This window comes from Mustela nivalis (assembly GCF_964662115.1).
Source record: "Mustela nivalis genome assembly, chromosome: 14".
In the NCBI taxonomy this organism is placed as follows: domain Eukaryota; kingdom Metazoa; phylum Chordata; class Mammalia; order Carnivora; family Mustelidae; genus Mustela; species Mustela nivalis.
Genome location: NC_139033.1, coordinates 91,551,527 through 91,572,220, shown reverse-complemented (window position 1 = coordinate 91,572,220; position 20,694 = coordinate 91,551,527). Strand labels below are relative to the sequence as shown.

The 20,694-nt window shown below is 47.2% G+C and overlaps 1 protein-coding gene across 1 annotated transcript in view; it reads left to right on the top strand.

Moving 5' to 3' along the window:
* MYO18B (myosin XVIIIB) overlaps positions 1-20,694 on the top strand; it is a 250,379-nt gene that overhangs the window by 104,048 nt on the left and 125,637 nt on the right. The window contains exons 23-27 of the mRNA XM_082698791.1: positions 2,418-2,546; positions 4,762-4,905; positions 5,927-6,016; positions 19,001-19,120; positions 19,437-19,545. Coding sequence (XP_082554917.1) covers positions 2,418-2,546; positions 4,762-4,905; positions 5,927-6,016; positions 19,001-19,120; positions 19,437-19,545 — 592 coding nt within the window. The remainder of the gene's footprint in view (positions 1-2,417; positions 2,547-4,761; positions 4,906-5,926; positions 6,017-19,000; positions 19,121-19,436; positions 19,546-20,694) is intronic.

Genomic DNA, 20,694 nt, shown 5'->3' with positions numbered 1-20,694 from the left:
AGGAGCTAATTTCTCAGCAGTCCCAGATATGGGAGCTATGGTCCTATTAGATTTTTTAAACCGTGGCCTTCCACATTTTTTGAGGAAAAACAGCTCGCTGGAGCAGTGGGCCCTACAGATTCCTTAAATGTGGGGCTGTTGGGACGTTGCACTCTGCTTGGGTCTGATAAGTCACTGGACCCATGAAAAGCAAATAATTTAGATGTTTCTTTGTGATTCTCAGCCTCTGGGGCCTTATCAAGGCCTGTGCGGAGGGCCATGACATTTATGAAAAAGGTGGAAACCCACGTGCCGTTGGCCTTGTGGTTGGCAAGATGCTCTTTAAAAGGAAAAAAAAAATTCAAGATAAGATTCTGCACAGCCAATGACTTATTCCCGCTCTGCGTATGGTCGTTTCCAATTATCTTTTTAATGAAAGCTTCATACTTAATCAATAGTGGTTTTGGCAGTGCCCGCCGCCTTTTGTAATATACGAACTAGAGCTGTCATCATTTTGATCATTGATTTTTTTTTTATAGCAGCTTTTGGGACTCGCTAGCTTGTGAAATTAATACAGTCATTATTGAGGCAATCTGATAGGTAATGAGTCAATCGTGTCTTTATTTCAAAGAGGCTAATTGCCTTGGTGGCTCTGGCTGATAGGAAGTGTTCCGTAAGGCCAGGAAAGGTTGCAAAACAGAGCTCACACTGTTTGGGTGTGCAAATTCTCATTTTCCCATCGGAGAAGGGTTCGCCATGGGATAAGCAGAGTGGTCTCCATTACAGCGAATAGGTTTAGGGGAATGGCTAATTGATGGAGACCCTTTGTTCCACTTGGAATCAAATTGCAATTCAACCCCAAACTTCAGGGGTCTGCATCGTAGCGAAGGAGGAAACAAAGCTTCGTGTTGACAATGAGAATGGGGTGCCAGAGATTTCTTAATGAATACCAAGGCTTTGTGGCTGGAGTCAATTACGTAAACTCTCCCTGGGCCAAGAGAGTCCTCATAAGGTTGCTCTTTATTAAAATGGGACATAGGAGAAAGAGGTTTGAAAAAGTAGATACCATGCAAATGTTAATTACATTCAGTGGTAACTGTCAGGTCTGCAGTCAGGTGGAGAGAGATATTGTCCCTGTCGCCACTTGCTGGTGGAGGGTCTTGGTGGAGAGGAGGGAGGGGAAACACCAATATTAGCCTCAGTTTCTCCTTCCATAAAATGGGGGGATTGCCATAACTACCATATAAGATGATACATATGAAATATTTCCCTGCGTAAATGTCAAGGGATTGGTCCCGATCCACAATCCTGGTGAATAATATGCCCGATTGCTTGAGAATATCATTAATTAAGATATGATTGCTGATTAAGATAATAATGTCACAGATGGATCAGTTCCTTGGAGACACTGAACAACTTTGGGGGGGCTAAGCCACCTCTGGCAAAGAAACACGCAGGGCTGGTCATAGAAACGGGCAGCAGATGAGTGTCTGGGAAGGGTCTCCTGCTCCTGTCAGTGACTCAGCTCCCTGGCCATTAAGGAGGCTTTACTTTGCTTCTGGGAGGTGAGGCTGATGGTGGCTGCCCGCCTATGCTGGCCGGAGCCCTCCAGGCCCTGGAGCGTTGGATGATTCGAAAATCCTTCTGTGTGCCCTGCAGTCAATGGAAGATGGTCCTGCAGGGTGCCGAGGAGGCATCGATCACTTTGCTGCCGAGGGGCCTCCATCCATTATTGATGAGCAGTGGCCTGGAAATCGTGGGCCGCCTGCTGTTTTTCCCGTTAGATGCCTGAGCACCTTCTGTGGGAGGCACTAGCCCGGCCCCCTCCTCCCCTGGCCACAAAGGGCTGCCCTCACTGCCCCCAGCATTCCCTGCCCCTCCTTAGAAGGCAGGACTGAGTATTCCAAAGGTACTGCTTCTCCTAAAGAGCTGGCGGGCCCTTACCAGAAGGAATGCCCATTCCCAGGCCTGATACTAAACCCCTGTCTTCCACCTGTCCTGGGGTGAACCCTGGGAATCTGTGTGTTTCCTCATGCTCTTCGGGCCATTCTGTTGGACAGGAGAGAGATATTTAGGCCAGATCCCTCCTAGCTATGGTTTTTCAAATGAATGTGTGCCTGAGTTCCCTGAGGCTCATGTTAAAATGTTGCTCTGATTCAGCAGGCCTGGGGTGGGGTACCAGATTCTGCATTTCTGATCAGCTTACCAGTGGTGACCATGCCACTCATGGGGGCCATGGTCTGAGCATACAGGGGAGAGAAGAAAGGAAAAAGGAGCCATCACGAGGCAAGATGCTTTGATCATTTAGACCCCCCAGTCATGGGCACCTGCTAGTAGGTATTTTGGGTGGAGGGAAGGGAATTGGCTTCTCCGTGGCTACAGCCTTGCCCCCCACATTCAGCCCAAGAGTAGTCACCTGTCACCTTCCCTCCTCTCAGGTTTTCCTCAAGGCAGGCTTGGTCTCCAGGCTTGAGAGGCAGCGGGAGAAGCTGGCGTCTCACAAGATCCTTCTATTCCAGGCGGCTTGTAAGGGCTTTCTGTCTCGGCAGGAATTCAAGAAGCTGAAGGTATGGCAGCCAATGTGCCTCGTCAGCCCTGCAGAGGTGCGAGGTCCTGGCAAAGCAGCGTCTGAGCTGATCTGGGAGCTGTGATCATGCGTGTCTCACACTCGTGCTCCTGCAGGAAACCCTGTGGGATATTAACATGCAGTTTCAGATCTGGTGGGTCTGGGGTGAGCATGAGGCTCTGCAGGTCTCTCGAGATGGTGCCGGTGCTGCTGACCCATGGGCTCACCCTGAATGGTGGAACTTAAAGGTGACACTTTGCAAGATGTTGTGATTTTTCCTAGGACACTGACATCAAGTTACCAATGATGTCAAACTTGATCTAGATTATTATGGGGTGGTCCGAGCCCTGCTGGGTCAGTTGTGGTTTCCTGTCCCATTTCTGGAGAACCTGGCTTTCATGGGTCAGCAGGCAGGGTGTGACAGGACCTGGCCACTGAGGCTTTGGGGACCAAAGTGCCAGTTCAGAGTCTGCAGTCCTGAGCAACCCTGGACCACTATCGTTGGAGACCTTTGGAGACTGAATTTCTTCTCTGTAGCTTGGGCAGTGGAGAAAAGGCAGCAGGGCTCTAGAGATGCACAAGAAGTGTGCTTGAATCTTGCTTTCACCGCTCAGTAGCTGGGTCAAGGTGAAATAGGGTCATGTGCGCTTAGCATGGTACGTGCCATTGAGCTCAACAGATACTAGCTGCTGTTACCTTAGTGTCTTCATTAGTAAGTACAGCTAGTATGTGGTCTCATTACATGAGCCTCCTGTAAAGCTGTAAATTCACGTATACACCCTTGGCAAAAGCAGGCAAAGGAAAGAACATTAATAAGTAAAATTTTGTGGGCAAATTCACTGGCCCATTGCTCACCCATAGCCTATGCATACCCTTGAAATGATTTAGGGTAGAGGTTAACGAAGACCCTGGATTCTGTCTGCACTCAGGCTGCAGGGGTGCAAATCCCAACTCCATGATCGGGCAGCAGTGTGGTGCTGAGCATGTGACTGGGCCACACTGTGCCTCAGTTTTCCTACCTGAGGAATGGAAATGAGAGTAACTCCTACATTCCCAGGGCCGTGGCAAGGACTGAGCTAAGTCTATAAGGTCCTCAGCGTGCTGCCTGGTCTGCAGGGAGAGCTGTACCAGCTGGACAAGCATTGATTCTCATAATGGGGATGTCAGCGATGCATCTCCTAGCTTGGTAGTCAGCATGGTTCCCACCTGAGACACTAATGAACATGGCCCATGGTCCTCCAGCAATGGTCCCAAGGCCAACAGCATCTGAGTCAACATGGCATCTGTTAGCCAGTCAGATTCTCGGGCCCTGACCTGATTTACTGAATCAGACCCTCTGGGGGCAAAGCCCAGCATGTGTGCTTTAAGGAGCTCTCCCTGTGCTTGTGATACACACTCAGGTTTGAGAAGCATAGAATTCGTGTTTAAATTTGCTTAAAGTGATACCTAGCCCCTAAATATCACTTTGAGACATAATCATGGACATTGTGTCTTATGGACAATTTGGGGGATGTTTAAGGATTTTCCTTTCATGGTCGCTTTTGAATTCTCAGCTCCGCACAAGATGTGACACTGTCGTATCATATTTTCAACCTTTCTTCCTCTACTTCTTCTTAGGTCATGCAAGCTCAAAGTGGGACATAGTGTCTGATACCCAGAGCCCAGCTTGATGAAAGAGGCTTTAAAAAAAATTTTTTTTTAAATTTAACAACATTTTTTATTTATTTACTTTTTTTGGAGTAGAGTGGATACCCAGTGTTATGTTAGTTTTAGGCATACAACATAGTGATTGAAGTCTATACATTATGCTGGGCTCACAAGTGCAGTTACCGCCTGTCACCATACAGCACTATTATGGTACCATTGAACAAAATCTTTTTCAAAAAATCGTTTATTTATTTATTTCTGCTAGAGAGAGAGAGTGTGCAAGTGAGCACTCACACATGCACAAGCAGGGGGATGGGCAGACAGACGCATACCCCCAATGCAGGGCTGGGTCCCAGGACCCCGGGACTATGACCCAAGCTGAAGACTAACCGATTGAGCCACCCAGGCCCCTGAAAGGAAGTTTTTAAAATTTTAAAGTTAGCCAATCTCTTCCCTTAACTATGAACCTGATTTTTCCATCCCTCCTGCCACCATCCCCTTGCTCTCTTTCCTTCACCTTCCCTGGGTTGGGAAGGGCCCCTCGAGTTTCTGGTCTCTTCTCCCTACAGATTCGCCGCCTGGCTGCACAGTGCATCCAGAAGAACATGGCTGTGTTCCTGGAGGTCAAGGACTGGTCATGGTGGCAGCTCCTCGTTTCCCTCCGGCCCCTGCTGAGCGCCACCCTTGGGGATGAGCAGCTCCGTGCCAAGGAGGTGAGTCCAGGTGGCTGGCAGGGTGCAGGGTGGCCACCCCTCTTCACACCCCCGTGTTAGTTCTTACATCCAGACCCAGTATCCCACCTTGCAGGTTCTTGTTCTAGAAGTGTTCTTCCCAGGAGACCTTGCTGCCCCCTTCCAGATATCCCTCTGCTTCCATCAACACAGACACAGACCACCTTCCTTCCTGTGTCCAGCTACACACTAGGCTTATGGGTGCTAGGCAGATACCCCATTACTACCCAGGGGTATATGAAGACTTATGGTCCATCCCAGGGAGAATCAGTGGTGGAATCCTTGAGTCCTTGATCTCTTTGTGTCTCAGAAAACACTCCCCTTGCCGTCATTTCCATCCTGGTAGTGCCCTCCTTCACAGGTAACCATTTTGATTAGTTTCTGGTTTATCTTTGCTGTTGTTTATTTTTGCAAAAGTAGCCAATTTACACATGTACACAGAGTTCCTTTCTCTCCTGCACCAAAGGTAGCATGTAGCATACTGTTTATAATCTTCTACCACTGGTATTTTGCACTTAGAAAATGTATTTTGACAATCATGCCGTGTCCAGTTCTACAGAAGTCTTCCTGGTTCTCTCTCCATGACACCCCCGTACCCCTTTCTGTGTGCATCCCATAGTTCTTTCCATAGTTCATCCTGTGCTGTGGGTGGGCATTTATGCTGCTCCTGCTCCTGATGGTGGTACTACAAGCATAACACTGAGCCATTGGCAAGATAGTGGTCTCTGGTGGGTGAAGGGCCAAGCCCACCATCTCATTCAGGCATCCCCCGTCTTGGGTCAAGCAATGGACTCATTCTGAGGATTTGTGTTCTGCCCCTAGACTGGGATGTTGATATTTAGAAATGGGGAAAGTAAAAAGCCCCCTGTAGGAATTTAGCATCTGGACATCATCACAGATGCGCTGGCAGAATCACTCACTGTCTTCCCCAGTTGCTCTTATTCTATGTGGAACCTCAGCTTCTGGTCCAGAATGGCTTCTGGTAAGGTCTTTGCTTTTGTAGGTGGAGCTTACAATGCTGAGACAGAAGCTAGAAAAATCTGAGAAGTCACGAAATGAACTCCGGCAGAATGCAGACCTGCTAGAGAGCAAGGTAACCCATCTCTCCTTGTGGGGTTCCTGTGTGGGGTGAGGTCTGTTGATGGGGGGTGGTTTCATGCCGACACTGTGCTAAGTGCTTTACAAGCCTCCTCAGAATAACTCTGTGGGGGCATGCTGTCCTTGTCCCCATTGTGCAGAGGAGGAGACTGAGGCTCTGGGATATTAGGTCTCTTCCCAAGTTCACATACCTAGCATGTGTAGCACTGAGATTCAAACCTGTATCATCTAACTCCAAAGAGAAAAATTTTTAACAGAGTCAGAAAAGCACAAATCATGAGGAAGAATGGATAAATTGTACTATGTTAAAGTCATCAACTTCTTGCCAAAGAGGTCAGTCCAGGCGGCACGCAGGAATGTTTATTAAAACATAAAATGAAGACACACCACCTACTGGGCCATGAAAATTGCAAAGAGTATATAACTGGCAAAGAGTATTTGGACATGTAAAGAAAAACACTCCAGTAGGTGGAAAAAAAAAGGGGGGGTAAAAAGAGGAATTGGCAAGTCCCAAGAGGGGAACTCTCATTTCAAGAGTTCCAGTGTCCTGAAATTCAAATGTCCAAGAGACTCATGAAAAGATGCTTAACTTAACTAGCAATTGGGAAATGCAAATTAATACCACAATAGGTACCGTTTCACACCGCACCTTGAATTGGCAAAATCCTAATCTGAGGAAGCCAGGTGTTGGCAAGGATGTATAGCAACAGGAATGGTCATAATGCTCTGGGAGTGTAAATTGATTTCTTCACTCTTGAGCAACTTGACCTTGTCTCTGAAAGTTAATCCTGTCCCTATGCTGTGCTCTAGCCATTCTATCTTGGGTATATGCTGGAAAATGTGTCTCACTTACCTAAGAAGAGACGAGAAGTATAGAGGAGTGACTTTGTCATGAAAAAATGTTAACAACCACGTGGGAGTCTATCAATAACAGAAAGGATGAACATATTTTGTTAGATTAAAAATTGACTTGCTAAGACTCCTGGGTGGCTCAGCCAGTTAAGCCGCTGCCTTCCGCTCGGGTCATGATCCCAGAGTCCTAGGATTGAGTCCCACATCGGGATCCTTGCTCAGTGGGGATCCTGCTTCTCTTTCTGCCTCTGCCTGCCACTCTGCCTGCTTGTGCTTGCTCTCTCTCTCTCTGACAAATAAATAAATAAAAGCTTTAAAAAAAATTGAGTTGCTAGAAGTAGAAATGAATACAGAGGCAAGAAAACTGTGGTCCACAGGCAGAACCCCACTGGCCACAATTTCTTTTTTGTAAATAAAGTTTTATTGGCATACAGCCACACCCATTCATTCATGTGTAGTGTCTGGTGGCTTTCATGTTACAATGGCAGAGCTGAGTAGTTGTTATAGAGACTCTATTATCTACAAAGACTAAAAAATATTTACTGTCTGGCTCTTTATAGAAAACATGTCCTGACTCTTCAACTAGAGATGAATCTACATGGATTGCCCTCAAAAACATAACACTGAAGAAAAATGGTTTAAGTTATGAGAGAATCCTTAAAATATGATATTGGACATACTACCTTTTAAGTATGCAGGACAATACTGTTTATGGAGTGGGGCATCTGCTGTATGGTCTTGGTGTGAAGATATTTCATGGGAATCCTAATTCGGGGAACTGGTCCCCTCTGTGGGGGGGAAGGGACATGTGATTGGAAATTACATCTGGGGCTGGGGGTGTGACCACCTGGCTAATGTCTTCTGTCCTTAGTTGAGTGTTGAGTTCACAGGCTGGGGATGGGGATGGGAGCCAGATGGTTCCTGCCCCCAAGGGAACTACTGCAAATTCCTGATTCCTAAACAAATGCATAGAGTATAACATGTTTGTGGTTGTGGAGCGATGGGTAGATCAAGGAAGAGCTGTTCACAGAAACTAGCTGTTCCCCTTAGTTTTTCAGGGCTAGGACTCTAGTAAGTCACTTGCGTAGGGCATGAAATTTAAAGGGGTGCCAAAAAGTCAGCAAGATAAATCATATTTCAATGCAGGATCTTTTAAAATGTAAATTGATGCAAAAAAAAAAAATCCATGATGAGCCAAATACCCAAATTTCAAATAAACGCAGGACTGGTGGGCTGGGATTAAGGTGACGCCAGTAAGGCAGTCGGCACAGTGTGATCCTGTCTCCATTTAAATTTTTGATGTTTTATTCATCAAAGATTTTTGGCATTAATTTAAACTTTCTTAAATATTGCATTAGAATGTTATTTATCTTGGTTTCTGAGTTTCTCGGCACTCCCTGAAATTTTGCGCCCAGGGTGAGTGCTGTGCCCATCTCCTCCTTAGCCCCAGCTATCATTCGGAGCCTGGGGTGGTACTTCAGATCCAGCTAGGGAGATGGCAAAATTGTGTCCTTGCAAGGTCCCCAGTCCAATTGAGGGAGACAGAACACAAGTAAATAAACAAGCAAACTACTTTTGGGTGGTCAAGTGCTATAGATATTAAGCAGAGGAAGGTGGTAGTCAGACAGGGGGCTCTGAGTGGTCCAGGACGGCTTCCCTAGATTGAGATGTTTGAGTCTAGTGGTAAATCATTTGGTGTCACCATCTGTGCACAGATCTGGGGAAAAGAATGGAAGTGGCAGGTGCAAAAGTTCCTGAGGCAACATGGGATAATATTTGCCAGTTTAGAGCAAAAACTGGAGCTTTTCACACCTGTGAGCCTGTGGTGCTATTATTACCAGTAATATTGTTTGATTTTCTATGTGGATAGTGGTGGCTATAATTGAGTTCATGATCAAGACAATAAAACACATTCTTCTTCTTCTTTTGACAGCCCAGGTTGAGCCTGGCTAGCTCACATGGGGAAATGGAATGAAGTCTGGGGTGGTGGTTATCTCTTTTCCACCGTTTCTCATTCCCCTTACATTTGTGCCCACTCTTCCCACCAGAAGTTCTCTCTCTGACTCCCGTGGACAAAGCAGGGACTCCTGGAAGGGACAGTCACAGCACATAGAGTTAGGAGAGTCTGGGTGGAAAGGCTGCACCATGGGTCTATGCCCTCTTGGGGAAAGTAACTGTGAAGTAGGAGAGGAAATGACGCTCAAGTACCCACCCCTCTCCACGGACTCATTCAAGTCTGTAGTGAGCACGCAACGTGACCTCTCTTGCACTTGGCTCCAAGTAGCAATGGTAGAGCAGCAGAAGCAAGAAATCAGAGAGCTGTGCATGGGTTGGGAATATCAGTGACTTCCCTGTAGACACTCCTTCCCACTGAGCTGACATTTGATACAGTAATTCATCATCAACTGTCAAGTCGGACTTGGGGGCTTGGGATGCCTCCGCTGCCAGGGGAGACTGAAGAGAATGATGAGGTGAATATCATCTAGAGCTACAGCTTGCCCAGTGCTGGGAGAAAGAAGGGAGGGGACAGGCTTCTGAGACCTGAACCAAGCCTTCAGAGTGTCAGCGCCCCCCAAGTGTCTCTATATTATACATGGGTATGAAAAGACATATAGGGCTTGGCAAAAGTAAGAGAAAATTTAAAAGCTAAGAGCGTCGGAGCAATGGGAAATAAGAGTTGAAGGGCATATCAGACCAGAGGAAGACTTTGGAAATGGAAATTTACCATGAACCTTAGACCCACTCTCTCTTCACAGACTTAGCATGGGCTGTGCCCTCTACCCTTCTTACCCATTTAATGCCTGGTCATTCCTTTTCACCCAGTTCAGGTGGTATACCTCTTCCAAGAAGCCTTTTGGCTTAACATTTTGTTAAGGATGGGTTGGCCCCTACTGATGTGTGATCCCCGGACCTTGGGCTTCCTATCGCTGCATTGATGGGTGTGTCCTAACTGCCTGCCCCTCCCTTATACCGCCTCCTTCCTCCCTTCCCATGCTTGTGTCCCAGCTAGAAGGTAAAGCCCTAATGGCAGGGGTGTGTCTTTGCTCATCATAGTGGCCCAGGCCCTTGTACAGAATAGACACCAGATGGGTGAATGGAGCCATGAAAGTTGAACTTAAATGTTGATGCTGAGCTCCCTAGCAACCAAAGCAAAGAGGGAAGCAAGATATCCCAAAAACACATTGTCTCTAGGTTAAACACAGGTACGCACGCACACACACACACACACACACACATATATCTGTTGCTTGAGATAATATTAATTTTCCCTGGTATTGAGATATTAGAGAAGCTTCCTCTATGAGTCTACATGAAAAGGGGCACTAAGTAATCTGGCGAAGGACAATGTCAGTAATGTGCTTATACTAAATAGAGGAGGGGATCTCTAGGAGTGCTTTTGCAGACATTGTCTTGAACTGCAAGCCAAGGGCATGAAATCAGTTCCCTAAAAATTCAACTAGAAGGAAAAGCAGAGCTTTATTCAGGAAGCACATTTAAATGGACTGAGTGTTACCGTTTCTTCATCCTCCTACCCAGATTCTCTCCCCACCCCTTCCTCTTGCTTCTTTTTAAACCTTATAGTTAAGGTCCAACATACAAAAGAGTACACATCCGCTAAGTTTTCAGCTCATTGAATTTTCACAAATTGAACACATCAAAGCAATCAACACCTGTATGGAGACACAGGACATTCCTGGCTTCTTCCAAAATACCCCCACCTCACAGCCCTTTAAGTCACTGCGCTGCAAGGGTAACCGCTAAACAGACTTCTAGCAATATAGATTAGGTGGGGTTTTTTTTCTCCTAGTTTTGAACTTTTCCTAGATACAGTCAAATGTGTGTGGTTGTGTTTGTGTGGTTTCTTTCATGTGACATTGTTTGTGACAGTCATCCGAGTTGTGGATGGTTGGAGCCTATTCATTGTCACTGCTGTATAGTACACCATGTGTATAGAGTGTTATTGACTCATTCTCTCCTTCTCTCATAAATGAGCATTTGGTTGTTTCCAGCTTTGGGCTGTCATGAATAAGCCTGCTGTAAACATCCTTCCACATGTGTTTTGGTGCATGTATCATGCACTTTCTGTTAGAAATGCACTCAGAATGGAATTGCTAGTTTTTGAGTTCTTTCTATATTGGGTTCTAATTGACACAAACAGTTTGCTTAATTGTATATTCCAGTTGTCTCTTCCATGGCAGTGGGTGAGCATTCCAGTTGCCCTGCACTCTGACCAGCACAGGGTATTGTCCTTTTCATTTAGTGGTTTTGTTGGCGTGCAGGAATCCCACGTCATGATTTTTAATTTGTGCCCTTTCACAGGTGTTTGAAAATTTGTTACCCTCTTTGGCAGAGTGGTCTTTCAAGCCTTTTGGCCATTGTCTACTAGTTTCCTTATTGATTTGTAGCAACTCTTTATATACTGTGGATATAAGTTCAGTTGTTGGATATACATGGCATAGATCTCTTCCTCTGCTCTGTGGCTTGCCCTTCTGGATGATAATCAGAAGATTTATTTTCTGAAGTTTTGAGTCTCTGAAGAGACCTGCCAAAGCACTAAGAAGAGGTCAAAGGACTCCAGAACTCCCAAACCTGTATCATTGGCAATAGATACACTTCTTTGGTTTCATTCTGTATTTTACTGATTTCCAGATGCATGCTATTTTCCACCTTTCTGTGTCTCTGTAATTATGATGCATCTTGACAATCACTGGCATCTTGCACTAAAAATTGGCAGCACTTTCTTTTCTTATGTTCCATAATGGTGCATCTTATCATCAGAGGCAGCTGAGATTTGGTGATATGTAGCATACTGGGGCCCAGATGAGATTTTTTTTGAAGAAAGGTCTTTCATTCTTTCCCCTCCCCCAAAAAGCTACTATGATTTTTTTTTAACCAGTTGCTTTATACTTTACAGAGCATCCATATCACCTGGGGGAGCTGTGTACATTGCAGATTTTCCATGCCATCTCCCGAAGCTTTGACCCAGGAGGGAATCTTTGGGGATGGGCATCCTTCACTGCTTCTTTGTAACAAGCCCCAAGGTGAATCTGATGCAGAGTCATGCCATGTGAAAGCAGTGGTTCTCATACTCCAAAGCGTGTTGAAATCCCCTGGAGGATGTGTTAGAATATAGTACGTTGCTCTGCAGCCCTAGCAATTCTGAGTCAGCAGGTGTGGGGAGGCTCTGGAGGTTTGGAATTTCGCATGTGCTGTCAGGTGATGAGGAACCTGCCAGTCTGGGGACCACACTTGAAGGAATGGGTGGAAGGCACTTCCTTTCCTGTGGTTCTACTGTCTTAGAAGAGTTTCTGTTGATCGTTGGGAGGCAGACAGTCCTTTGGGCCACGTATCCCGAAGATACCCCTGGCCCCGTTCATGGCCTCTGCACCCCACCCGCTTGTCTCTGTAAGAGGGGGAAAACAATTGACAGAAATGTTGCTAAAACATGGTGTGCCTCATCAGTGGAAACTCCATTTGACTAGGCTTATTAAAAAGACAACATTATTGCAAAATGATTTAAGTGCTTCATTTGCGAAGGAGCCGAAGAGGAGATGAGACGCCTCCAGGAAGCAAGCTATAAATATTCCTCAAGCGTGCAAAAAATTCTGCCTGGATGCCAAGTGGGGTTTTTTATTTTCACCCGAAAGCAGGTCTCTCTCCTTTTAGGGATTTCCTATAAGGCTGTGGGAGCACATGGAGAAAAATGAGAATGGGGTGTTTTCTTCCTTCTCTGGAATATCTTCTGGGTTTTCCTGAAGACTTTATTTATAGCCAAAGACAGGTCTGTGCACTCTGGATGTCTAGTCTCGTCAGCTTGAGAAGTTTCGCTTTTTGGTAAGGAATAGCCGAGAGAGAATCCACTGGCATACACCAGGATTTGGTTTATGTTCAAGAAAGTGTATTTGCAAAGAGCTGGGGAGCTGGTGCTGGCTAGTCATGAGCGTGGCCAGCAGAAGATAATCTCTAGGAGGGAAGGGGAAAGACTTGCGAGGGGTCATGTGCTCATGTGGTGACAGTCTAGATCGTATATCAAGTCTTCTGACTCCTGGTGCTCTGCTACACCTCTGTGCCTCTGGGGACTGGATGTGGCAGGCTTGTCATTCCCAGGAGAGTAAGAAAGCCTGGGTACCTTGGGATATTAGAGTCTCTTGAACCCGAACTACTGGGACATGCTGGGGAGAGTGTCCTTCCAGCAGAAAGCTGGCTGCAGAGGTCCTCTGGCCAAAGTCTGGGCATAGTCATGGATGATCATGATGGGCTTAGCTGAGGCCCCACAGAGGAGTGCACAGCTGGAAAATTCCGAGTGCCTTAGCCAAGATGGGGGCCATCTTGTTTTCTCTACCTACTTTGTAATACAGATGAAAACCTGGGGAACTGGACGAGTTAAGGTCAGGTCCAGGAGCAGAAGGTGGATGAGGGGCAGGTGGCTTTGGGCCCTCGTTGCCCGGTGTACATACCCGTCTTCACCTATCACCACCACCGCTAACACATATGTGATTACATCTTAGCTCTTTTTATACCCCTCAAAGCATTCAATGCCAATGGAGTAAATGAACGAAATATTGTTGGATTGAATAATTAAAGTAACTTAACGAACAGTGTGTCTGTGCCAGGTGCTGTGACCCATCCTTTACTTGTTTTGTCTCATTCTACCTTCCCAACAAAGTACAAAGAAGGTGTGATTAGTATTCCTGTGTTCTAGAAGGGGACAGTGAGGACCAGAGAGGGAAAGTGATTTGTCCAATATCACACAGCTAGTGAGTAGCAGAGCTGGGCTCTGACCTTGGGTCAGGCTGACTCCAAACAGGCAGCGAGAGAGAAGGAGCAGCTCCTCCAACTGGGAATCGGGTCAGGGAGTGGCTCCTCCTTCCAGCCAAGCCCTGCAGTCCTGGTGTTGGGAGGGTCTCATGCCCACAGGGAGGCTATGGAATGGGGTCAGTTCCTGAATATGGCCCAGATCACAGGAGCTGGGAGAATCTTGTTAGAGGTTTACACGCCATCCTGAAGGGGAGGGCTGGAAACACATCTTCAAGACACATCTTCAAGATGGGATGTGTGGGGGACAGCATCCCAGGGGTTATTCCTCATTAGGGGGGTGGTGCTGTGGCACTTTGAAGACCTCTTCCAAAGCTCATGGAAGACCCTCTCCCCACAAGGCCTGTCGATGATGTGTCACCCCATGTGTCCTGCTCTGATGCATGACACCGCCTTGCCTGTGTCAGAGTGTTGTCAGTGTGGCCCCTTAGCGCGTTCCTACCGACATGCCCACTGACATGCCCACTGACACGCTGGAGTCTGTGGGTCCCTCCCTTGCTCCTTGGCTCCTGCATACTTTATTACGTATTCTTTGAGCCCCCAATAAGCAGTTTGACAGTGTTTCTAGGAGAGAAGGTCCTGGAGCCAGGCTGCCTTGATTCACATCCAGCCCTGCCGCTGGCTGGCTGGGCGTCCTCAGGTGAGTGTCTGTACCCTGGCGCCTCAGGTCCTCATCTGGAACGCGGAGACGTCAGTACCTACCTCTCCCTGGTTCCTGGAAGGTTCTGAGGGTTACCTTGTGCCGGGCCCCGGGTGAGCATTCTCGGAGTAGTGACGATGATTAAGGTAGGTCCAGCTGGGGAGAGAAATACACAGGGAGGTGTTGGACCTGGTGCCCAGAGTGAGTCCCTGAGGAACCTTGGAGGCTGCCACTAAGCTACGGAATTGTTCTGAAGGTCCCCTAATGACTGAGGCAGCTCTGAGGGCAGACACCATGCGATTGAAACCATGGCTTTAATCTCCTTGACAAGCAAACAGCACCCCAGCCAGCCAGCTCTGCGGCTGGACAGAACCTTTCCCTATTGATTAACCCCTACCCCCTTTTTCTGATTTTATTTTCCATTTTCTCTCTTAATCACCCAGGTTGACAGGGATGGGGCTTCTCTTCCACCAGGGGTGCATAAAGCTTTCTTTTTGGGCATGTCCCTCAATCGTGGTTGATCTTGCCTTTGAGCCCCACCTTAGCTGGTTGCATCACTCCCCCTCCCCCACCCACTCCTTCCATGTCTTCTCCAGGGGCACTGCTGACCCCAGTGGGAGTGGGACCTTGAGTCAGATGGTGGATGTGGGGACAGGGAGGTGCTGTAATATGACTCAGCACCTGGGATTCAGGGCGGACTCCCTGTGGGACCTAACAGCCATGACCTTGAACAAAATCAGTTCGTGACTCAATGCCTCAGTTTTCTGTTCTGTGAACAGGGAACGACAGAAATGTCTCTCCCAGCATTCGGTGAGTGTGAGCTTTTTCTGCTATAAGGGCTTGTAATGAACCAATTGTTTTCTTTAAATTGAAACGTACTGGGAAGACAGTGAAAGGCCACCGCTTGCTCTCTATAGATAAGATCATTTGAGGAGTTTTGAGAGCTCTTGAATATGAGAGCCAAGGACAAGGTTGGGTTAAGAGACGTGGGTGTTCTACATGTGGTTTTATCTCCCCAGCTTGGCAGGCGGATCTGTGAAGGCAGAGCCTTCACCACACAGTTGGTGCTCACATAATGAATGATAAGGGACAGTGACAGCCCAAAGGATCTCGTGTGTGCTTAGCATTTAATGTCCATCAACATTTATGGTTACCCACTTTTCTCTCAAACTGCAAATGATGCCAGTGAGAGGGATAGATATTATTTCTATTTGACTCTGTGTAAAATATACTGTGAATTCATTCATTTCTGTCCCCTTCTCTTTGATAGAACTTTGGAGTCATTGTCCCTAAGGAGAAAGAGAGTTTCTGATGATTTGGCTTAAATGGTGGATCCAGGGGGGTTTTCAGAATAATTTCTAGTTAATTGGTCCTTGAGTAATCTGCAAGGATCCTTCTGGGTTTGCCGACCAGGCTCTCCTCTCGTTAAATTGGTTTTCATTTTATATTTGCCTAATAGCTCTGGGCATGGTGCCCAAAACTCACCTCTACGGATAAAGCCCTTGGGCCCCAAAATGTAGGAAGGGAGAGGGTTTGGTGGGGACAGGGGAAGGTCGGGGGCTACTTGTCTCTGTAAAAAGCGTCTGTCATGTCCCTAATTTGAAAGCATTAATTGTCCTTTGGGCTCTAGACTTGGGTTGTGTAGAACTCAAAATTAATGCCTTAAATTAATTTTGTGCTCCCTTTGCTCAGGCTGATTAGAACAAATTAAATTTCACACTAATTGGCTAAGGTGGGGAGAACACAATCCTGGTGTTTGGGATCAATGCTGATTGCAGGGATGGTGGGGGGCAGGGCATCAGGGCATGATCTGGGGCATTCCCAGGTTGCTCCAGCCCATATTCAGTGCTCACTGCAAACGATCATTCCTCTAGGGCCAGTGTTGCTGTGTCCTTGTACGTAAGCCAGTCTAACGCGTCTAAAGCCAAGCATGAAGCCAAGATTAGGAAGAGGTTCTGGCAATTTCTAAGGCTGTAATTCTTAAACTTGGTTGCCTTTAAGCATAACCATGAAACGTGTTGAAGTCCAGATCCCTGGGTCCCACCAAAGATTGCGGTGGTGTGGGCATTCTGGGAATCCTAGACGGGGCTCTACATTCTAATGACCACCCCAGGGGACCACCCCCAGGGGACTGCAAATGTGCAGAACACATGAAAGATACCAGTGTAAGGAACAGCAACAGGAAGCCCCACCCCAGAGACAGCCAGGAGAGCTCTGCCCTGGGAGAGCCCCTGGTTTGCGACAGGACTCATCTCGGCTCAAGTCCCTGCTTTGTCACTCACTTGCTATGTGACTTTGGAATGCTCCCCCTAAGCCTCCTTCTTCCCCGTTTCCATTGAAATACACATTTCAGTCTAAGCCCACACTGGTGTGGTCACCAAGATGGGAAGCCCATGGGTTGGAGGAGGGGGAAAAAAGATGGGGGGCCTAGAATGTTCTGGAGCAGCAATCCTTGTTTTTGTAGCTCAGTTTTTGGGGACTATTTTTTAAAAGATAATTTATTCGGTTTTGTGTTTTGCTGCTTACAAAAGTGGTTAAAAAAATCAACAGTGGAGAAATGCATTACAAGGAAATAGAGGAGTCCCCAGTGAGCCCACCCTTCTAGGGGGAAAGAAGAAATCCTTGATAACGGTGCAAGTACAAACAGAACAAAAACGGGAACATGCCAGACGTTCTATTCTGCAACTTTGCTTTTCTCCTTCCCCCCACGCCCACCCCACTCTCCACTGTTGGCAATATATCTTGGGGACTTATTTTTTTTCCAAGTCAAAATGTATAGATCTTCATCCTCCTCCTCCGTGGGGCAGAGGAATGATTTTTGAGGCCACCTGTGAGCTGATGGTATTGATGGGAACTGGCTGGGGCGGCAGCTGGGTTCCGTGCTGGAAGGACCACTTAGAGTCTGTGACAATAGCTCATAGTCGTTTCTCGGTGCCACGCACTGGGTCTTATGCGAGAAGGAAGCATTTAGACATCTTCATGTACAACATTTATGGCATCAGATGGGAATGCAGGAAGGACGATAGACTTCCCCAATGCAATGCATTTTACTGCTCAGCCGACCACAGCCCCAGAGAGGAAGACGATCATCCAAGGTCACGTAATATGTTAGTTGCTGTGTCTGGACTTGAACCTTGTACCTTCCTCCTCCTCCCCCTCCTCCCCCTCCTCCGCTTCCCTCTTCTCCTCTTCCTCCACCTCCTCCTCCTTCTTCTTTTCCTTTTCTTTCCCTGTCTTTTAACCACTGTGCTCCATGGAGGGAGTCTCCGTTTCCCGAACGATCCTTCTGTGTAAGGTCATTTCTGAGCCTTTTCATCATAAACACTCCACTTATAACCATTTCTCTCCTCATTGCTTTGGCATATCCTTGAACCTGGAAGGCTGCACTTTGGGACAATAATAGCACAGAAGTCTTGACCCATCTGGCATCTGTAGTTGGTCATTGATGGGAAAAACGTCGGTGCAAGTGGGAATTCATTAAAATATAAGTGTTTTTTATGTTTTTGCCTTGAAACAAGACTGCCTTAATTCACGGTATTTCTGAGGTAGGACCACAGCCTGTAGAGTGTGAGCACCTAACTCACAACCCACTTCTTCCTTTCTTAGACCATGCCCCGAGCATGTGACTATGTGATTTCTCCTTTTGATTTCATTAGGGCAGAGCAAATGGTGAAGGAGTTCACTGGCAGAAACCTAATTTATTAATTGTTTTTTTCCTGTAGTTTTCACACCTGCAACTATTTGAAAAAGTAGATGTTTGAATTAGAATTTAAAGTGTTTTAAGAAGCAGCTCTCATGCATTCATTTCTTCCAATGCATTCCCCCTAATTTTCATGGAAATGCCTTGCCTGGTCATATTTTTTTAGGTGTATGTAATAGCTAATTTAATCAGTAATTGTAGCAGAAATGCACCTGGAATAAATGGGTGGGGAACACACAACAAGGAATGGCCATTCCCTGGTAGAGGGGAGCCTGGTGAGTGTTGGGCCAAGAATTCTCACTCATTATTTCTTTCTTTCATTATTTGAGAGAGAGTGTGCACGCAGCACATGAGCAGTGGGAAGGGGTAAAGGGAGAAGCAGACTCCTTGTTGAGCAGGGAGCCCAGTGTGAGACTGGATGCTGGATTCCAGGACCATGACCCGAGCTAAAGGCAAAGGCTTAAGCGATTGAGCCCCCAAGGCGTCCCCAAAGAGAGGTTTTGTAGCTTAGTGCTTTCCTATGTGGTGGGCACCTGTGAGTCTTACTGAGGGGAGCCTGTTGGTCTGTCCAGCAAAATGATTCACTGAAGGATGGGTAAGGAGATTTTCTGCTAAAACAACTTTTTAAATTGGGCCCTTACTATGTGCCAGCCCTGTGCTAAGCTTTATGTGGATGATCTCCTTTAATTCTCAAAATGATTCTATAAGTTACCTCCCACCCTGTAAAGTTGAGAAAACTGGGAATCGGGTGGGCATCCTGCCTGGTTCATGGTCACAACACTGGTGAGTGTTGGGCCAAGAATTCTCACTCATCAAGACCAATACAATTCTGACATCCACGCTCTTAACCATCTCATGACACAGAGAGCTGGTGATTTATCCCCGGGGGGTCCTGTGAAGGGTGCCTGGGGGGAGAAGGGTTGGTGGCCCTCCTCCCATGAGTGACCCTGTTGTAACCCTCCCCATTCCAGATTGCTGACTTGACCACAGAGCTCGCTGACGAACACTTCAAAGGGGACGTGGCCTGCCAGGTGCTGGAGAGCGAGCGGGCAGAGAGGCTGCGCACTTGCCGGGAGGTCGAGGAGCTGAAGGTGAATAGTCCCTGGGAGCTGTCGGAGGGTGTGATTGTGGCCAAGCAAGGTGGCTGGGAGTGGTTGGGCCTGCCCCCTTTGCCATCTGCCTGCGTGTGAGAGCGGTAAGCCTGTGCAAGGTACACTGGCTTGCAGACTCCCATGTTCAAGGCCCTGGAGGACATTTGGGTCTTCCTAAGGCTTGGCCTTGGAGGTGCCCTGAATGAGCACCGTGCAGAGGCCAGACAGTCCCTGGCTATAGGGGTATCACGGCGGGGAACGGCCAGGCCCAGACTTTGTCAAGCTCCAGTTTGATACGTTGAGGTCTTTCTTCCAGAGAAAGTATGAACAAGTCCAGAAGAATTTGGGGGAAGTGCAGAAGCAGTTGGAAGAAGCCCAGCAGAAAATTCAGTTGAATGACTTGGAAAGGAGCCACACAAGAGGAGGTGAGCAGATCGGGGACTCCTGCGGTTAGGCGTGGGTGGAAAATGCCACCTTTTTGTTTCATTCATTCATTCATTCATTCATACACACTGAGCACTGACTATGCTCAAGACATTGCTTTAGGGCTGACACAGCCCAGCGCTCCCGGAACTTCCGGTCTAGAGCAGACACGAGGCAGAGAACCCAACAATAGCTCAAATAGCAAATTATCAACATGACATGTACACTTCAGTAAGAACACTAAGAATGTTAAAAAAAAATGGCTCTATGGCAAAGCACCTTTAGAATTACATGAATATTTTTCATATAAATTTTGAGCAAGGTATTTCAGTCTTTAGAAGTGGAGTCAATGAAATTGCATCACTGGGTTGGAACCTAGACTCTGTCCCTTACCAGGTAGGTGGCTTTGGGGCAAGAAATGTGTTTCTCAGTTTGCTCTCCTTTGAATGGATGTCATCAGAGGTGATTGATGGAAACCGTTCAGCCATGTTCATGGCTGATGCTACTAATAGTGGGGTCGTTATCTGTGTTCGTAAACTCTGGAGAAGAAACTACTCCTGTCCCCACTTAAAAGCAGTGTTAGGCACTCAGGGGGTACTGGAGAGAAGACAAGGCCCCTGAATCACTCAGCGACAGGTGTGCTCCACAGAGCCAGGTTTTTTGCTTAATGCCTGGCTCATGCAGTTACCCCAAAACCCACGTCTTATGGTTCGAGAGGCACAGTGACATCTCTGTCAACGTCTCTTCCCATTCTAAATGAGTCAGGTGAGAAGAATGCCCAGAGCATCTGTCAACTTTTTAAAAACCTTGGCATCATCCCTTTGGTGCCCCCAGAGGATTCGTGCCCTAGAAACATCAGGGACACTCAGAGGAACAGGGGTCATGAGGCGGTGAAGAGGCAAAGTGCATTTGCTTTTCACTCTGCTCTGGCTTCCTCTCATCCTGGCTAACCCCAGGGCCAGCATTTACCAGGGGAGCTTGGGATTCTCTGGTACGCGGCACCCAGTGAAGGAGGGTACAGCAGTGAGTGGGAAATGGGTTCACCCACACCCCATGGGGTGGGACAGCACAGTTCCCCAGGAGAGCATGGGCCCCAGTTTCATCCTGACTGTGATTGATGGCCCAGTTTGTTTCCCTCTGGGAAGATCTGG